Here is a 6000-nt window from a genome sequence, read left to right as displayed (position 1 = left end):
CCCCTCCCCCCCCCCCCCCCCCCAAATGTTTATTTTTGAGAGAGACAGACACAGCATGCACATGTGCACACAAGGAAGGAAAGGACAGCAAGAGAGTTCCAAGCAGGCTCCCTGCTGTCAGCACAGAGCACAATGCAAGGCTCAAAGTCATGATCTGCAAGATCATGACCTCAGCTGAAATCAAGGGTTGGAGGCTTAACCAACTGAGCCACCTAGGCAACCTATTCCATTCTTCTCTTATGTGCCTAGGTAGCTTACTAATTTCATTCACATAGGTTTTCAGTATTTGTTAGTTTATTAATTAGTATTTATCTTTGGTGGTGGTGGTAATGCTAAAGGGAGCTTTAATTTTTAACTAGTTATGTTTCCCTTTTTAGTTTATATGAGCACAATTCATTTTTGTATAATTTTTTTTGATTTACCAAAATTTTCATTTCTTTGTTTCTAATACTTCTTGAACTTTTCCATGTAGTGATCATGGCAGTTTTATTCTGTGTAGGTAGAGTGGCTACCATTTCCAGAATATTAAATAATGGTCTCATTAGCAGTAAATTTTGCCTTACATCTCAACTTCAACTAGGCTGAATCTAATACTTTACTAATCGAGCATCATGCTATCATGCAGCTACTGAGATACAATTAATTTGAGAAAGTATCTACAGTATCTTTCTTCTTATTAATGGATTTTCATCTATTAGGAACACTGGGTTCTACTCAAGTGCCTTTTGGTATCTTTGCATGTGATCATATGGAATTCCTTCTGTAATCTATAATATTATATTCTCTTACCTTTGCACTTAGCATAGGATTTATTTATTTATTTATTTATTTATTTTTAAATGTTTTTTTATTTATTTCTAGGAGAGAGAGAGAGAGAATGAGCAGGGGAGGGTCAGAGAGAGAGGGAGTCACAGACTGAAATAGGCTCCAGGCTCTGAGCTGGCAGTCAGCACAGAGCCCGATGTGGGGCTCGAACCCACGAACCGCGAGATCATGACCTAAGCGAAAGTCGGACGCTTAACCGACTAAGCCACCCAGGCGCCCCAGGATTTATTTATTTTAATGCGTTACTGAATTCTAATATTTGGGAAAATACTAATATGAGATGGATTTGTAGTTCCTGTAATCGTGCTACCTTTGTCAGGTTTAGTGACAGCGTTACACTGGCTTAACACAAAAATTTAGAGGTTTTCTTTTCTTTCTACTATGTGTCAGAAAATGTATCGATGGTATTATTTCACNATCATGACCTAAGCGAAAGTCGGATGCTTAACCGACTAAGCCACCCAGGCGCCCCTAAAAGAATCTTTGAAGTTAACAAAAACCCATAAAATACCTAGGAATAAACCTAACAAAAGATATAGGAGATCTGTATGATGAAAACTTATGAAGGAAATTGAAGAAGACACAAAGAAATGGAAAAACATTCCATGCTCATGGGTCGGAAGAATAAACATAGTTAAAATGTCATTACTACCCAAAGCAATTTACACATTCAATGCAATGCCAATCAAAATTGCACCAGCATTCTTCTCAAAACTAGAACAAACTATCCTAAAATTTGTATGGAACCACAAAAGACCCCAAATAGCCATCAAGACAATATGGTATTGGCACAAAAAACAGACACACAGACCAATGGAATAGAATTGAGAACTCAGAATTGGACCCACAAATATATGGCCAACTAATCTTTGAAAAGCAGGAAGAGTAACCAATGGGAAAAAAAGCCTCTTTAATACATGGTGCTGGGAGAACTGGACAGCAACATGAAGAACAATGAAACTAGATTATTTTCGCACACCATACACAAAAATAAATTCAAAATGGATAAAGGACCTGAATGTAAGACAGGAAACCATCAAAAACCTAGAGGAGAAAGCAGGAAACAACTTCCTCGACCTAAACCTCAGCAATTTCTTACTTGACACATCATCCCCAAAGGTAAGGGAATCAACAGCAAAAATGAACTACTGGGACCTANACAGACCAATGGAATAGAATTGAGAACTCAGAATTGGACCCACAAATATATGGCCAACTAATCTTTGAAAAGCAGGAAGAGTAACCAATGGGAAAAAAAGCCTCTTTAATACATGGTGCTGGGAGAACTGGACAGCAACATGAAGAACAATGAAACTAGATTATTTTCGNATGCATAGGGGCACGTGTACCCTAATGTTCATAGCAGCACTCTCAACAATAGCCAAAACATGTAAAGAGCCTTAGCGTCCAACAACTGATGAATGGATCAAGAAGATGTGGTATATTTATACAATGGAATACTACATGGCAATGAGAAAGAATGAAATCTGGCCATTTGTAGCAATGTGGATGGAACTTGAGGGCGTTATGCTGAGTGAAATAAGTCAGGCAGAGAAGGACAGATACCATATGTTTGCACATATAGATGGATTAGGAGGAACTTAACGGAGGAGCATGAGGAAGAAGAAGGGAAAAATAGTTGGGGGGAGGGAGGCAAACCATGAGAGACTCTTGAATGCTGAGAACAAACTGAGAGCAGATGGGAGTGGGGGGAGAGGGGAAGGGGTGTGACGGGCATGGAGGAGGGTACTTGTTGGGATGCGCACTGGGTGTTATATGGAAACCAACTGGACAATAAACTATTTAAGAAAAAAAAAAAAGAATCTGTGAAGTTAAGCCTGGCACTAAAATAATTTCTTGAACTGAGCAAAGGGCAAATTTTTCTATTGGAAATACATTATTCAGTTAGCTAAAATCGGTTAGAATTGATGAAAATTCTTAAGAGTTTTAATTTTTAGGGGAGAGTGCAAATGACTCACTTCCATATTTAAGTTTCCTATTTGTGGGCACGATGTAATGAAAGCTGAAGAAGCTGCTTCAGTTTTCTTAATTTTTACAATTCTGCATTACTTTCTAATTATTTCTGATTCATTAAAGAGAATGGAACTACTCATTCTCTGTTTCTTGACAGTGACAAATTATTCGACTTAACAACTCTACCTTATTTCCTAACAAGTTATTAGAAGGTTGAGTTTGATGACCTTTACACTTACTTCTCCAGTTCCTCCTGTGAGTGTGCAAATGTACAGCTGGCCCCACGAGGGCATCCTCCTCTCTGCTTCATGTCGCGACACATGTATGTTTTATATTTGCTGTGCTGTGGAGGCTGAGACCAAAGTTAAAACATTAGACACTGGTTTCAGAGTAACCCACACATTTATCTAGACTGTGCAGAGCAAGAAGACACATAGAAAGTCACTCTGTCTGAAGTCTCAGAGTCAAAAAATTAAAGAATGGAGTCCTGAGTTTTTCATGTGTTGGCATAACTTTTCAAACATATAACATCACATAAATCCTGGATTAAACCTCATAAGGATTTTATGATTTTCTTTCCAGGCTCTATATTAGATAAACCAACCACTGGAGTTTAGGACCTTCAAATGTTTAACATATGTTCTAATATTTGTTATGGACAACGCTTGGTATAGCTCTATTTACAACTGTTTTCCTATGATACAACCCAAATCTACAGTAGGCTCTATAACTGAAAAATACTCTGTAACCAATTCTTGATATGCAGAAGAACATATCAAGAGCTTAAAATATCTCTAACAGTACAAATGAAACTTCCTATTTTCAACTCCCATACAAGACAAGGAGGATGGACTTGGCAGTTAATGAGACAGCGAACACAATACTAAGGTAAATGAAACCTGATGCATTTGATCACTTATTGACAGAACATAAATTAATCTTATTATTTTTGTTGTGTTCATTGTGATGTCTAATGGAACACAGACTTAAAATAAGTTTTTAATCTTTATTTCTTATCATAAAATAAAATCTGGTCTACATTTATTTAAGAAAATTGTACCCGTATTATTCTCCTCAGCAGAATATGTCTTTAAAAAGACTTTTAAGCAATCTCTATACCCAATATGGGACTTGAACTCACAACCCCAAGATCAAATGTCACATGCTCTATTGACTGAGCCAGTCAGGCGCACCCCTCAAATCAGTAGGGTATGTTTAATACTTGTTGCCTCTCAAAGAAAAAGGAAATCTTGAAGAAGCTACTGTGTTTTATTTTTTTTAATATTTATTTCTGAGGGAGGGGGCTGAGAGGCAGGGGGAGAGAGAGAATCTCAAGCAGGCTCCATGTTCTTCAGCTCAGAGCTTGACATGGGACTTGAACTCACGATCCTGATCATGACTTAACCCGAAATCAAGAGTCAGACGCTTATCTAACTGAGCCACCCAGGCGCCTCGAAGAAGCTATCGTTAATATTTACCTGAACTAGATAAATTAATATGAAGTTTTAACTTCACAAGCGTATCAGTGCAAAACAGAAGATCTAATGAATCTAACATAAATCCTGAGGGCAAAATAAAATTATTGGGAATAAAATTTAAAACTCTAACCATAATATAAGCTATTACATTTTACTGCCATACACTTCATTTAAAAGTATTTGAGGAAAATTTGGCCCACTGGCACAAGAGACATTATATGAATAAAAAATGTTAAAATACTGCTACAGAAAAAGTATTGACAAATACGTGAACAGTACTGGACTAGATACGGCATTAAAAAGCGATATACATTGTCAATCTGAAATAGAATAGTAACCAAAGAAAATCATTTATTTAAATATATACCTTTAGCACAGAATCAAATGCTGCTATATATCCAATGTGAAAAATGACTCCAGTATAACATTAGGCCAACAGGATTATTTAATTTCATTGTTGCCACCTGATTACTAGACTATTGATTAAATTGTACTAAACTAATGTACAGTTCTACAGTCACAGTCTCAAAATACTGATGTTGTCTTGTCAGTTTTGCTTGTATCTGTCACAACATCCATGGTGGCTTACATCCCCCTTACCTGCTGTTGGTCTGCTCCCTTTTTGCTGTGGTTCTGGATATAGTCTACCAGGCCATGGACCACCGTCCGCACAGCCACCAGCCCTTTTTCTAGCTGATCCCAAGTGGGAGGAGGAGCATCTACATAACAAATTCAAAAAAAATTTCAGCAATGCTGTTTGACGTTTTCCCCAATACGAAACTAATAAAAGAGTGAGTGTCAGAACGTCAGTGAAACTGAGTTAGGTTTCATGCAGCTTTTCAGGTAATAACTTATTCACCTAAACATCATTTTAAGGAATGGATTGTAAACTGAAGTAACTACAGGGACAGAGAAGCTAACAGAGAAATTAAGTAGGCCACATATTAAATGGTGACCGCCATAAGACCCTTAGTGCTGGAAAGAACAACAGAGAGTGACAGGGGCTGTGCTGAACTAGAGTATGGCCCACACCGAAGGCTGTGACTAGCAGTGAACTTCAGCTGGTTGCTGTGGTGTGACGATGCCAGGCTGGTGCCACTTCCTGAGGGAAAACTGAAGCTTCAGATTTTCATGTAAAATTACCAAGTCTGCAGGTGTCAGGATCTAAAAAAATTCAGAATATTATGCAGACCAATACTGTGTGGACCAAACAAAACTTAATAGTGGACTGGCCAATCTGCAATGTCCATTTTGAAATTCTGCATAAATCAAGTATTGGTAAACAGACTATTTACAAAGTTTAATAGAAGAATTACTATATGAAGCAACTCTACCACATATCTTCTTCATTTACTAAGTATCTGTCCAGTGCCAGCACTGTGATTTTATAAAGGAAGTTAACCATAAATATGTTCTCTAAGAGAAAATATAAAAATAAGTGAGAACACAAATAGATAACTTCCTGATACAGACACTCTGAAAGACTTCTACGTGACGGCAAGAGAATGAGGCTTTGAAGGATGCATGGAGTTTCGTTTGAAAAAAATGAAGATGTAGAGAAGGTGAAGAGAAAGTCATACAAAAGGAATTTTCAGAATACCTACTAGTAAGTCCTTAGTATTGTTCTAGCTGCTGGGGAAGCATTAGTGATCAAAACAAAAATCCATTTTATTCAAAGAGAGAAGACAGACAATAATAAGATAATCATCAAAATACAAACTAT

General features: G+C 37.3%; 1 protein-coding gene across 2 annotated transcripts in view; it reads right to left on the bottom strand.

The window, feature by feature from the left end:
- The window catches only part of RC3H1 (ring finger and CCCH-type domains 1), a 45360-nt gene that overhangs the window by 22401 nt on the left and 16959 nt on the right, over positions 1 to 6000 (bottom strand). For both annotated transcript variants that reach the window (XM_077763334.1, XM_077763335.1), the window contains exons 7-8: positions 4878 to 4996; positions 3039 to 3151 (exon numbers count right to left, since the gene is read on the bottom strand). In XM_077763334.1, the coding sequence (XP_077619460.1) occupies positions 3039 to 3151; positions 4878 to 4996 (232 nt within the window). The remainder of the gene's footprint in view (positions 1 to 3038; positions 3152 to 4877; positions 4997 to 6000) is intronic.

Source organism: Crocuta crocuta, unplaced genomic scaffold (genome assembly GCF_008692635.1).
Source record: "Crocuta crocuta isolate KB4526 unplaced genomic scaffold, BGI_CrCroc_1.0 scaffold3, whole genome shotgun sequence".
Classification (NCBI taxonomy): domain Eukaryota; kingdom Metazoa; phylum Chordata; class Mammalia; order Carnivora; family Hyaenidae; genus Crocuta; species Crocuta crocuta.
Note: the sequence above shows the minus strand (reverse complement) of the source record. Positions and strands in the feature narration are given on the sequence as shown.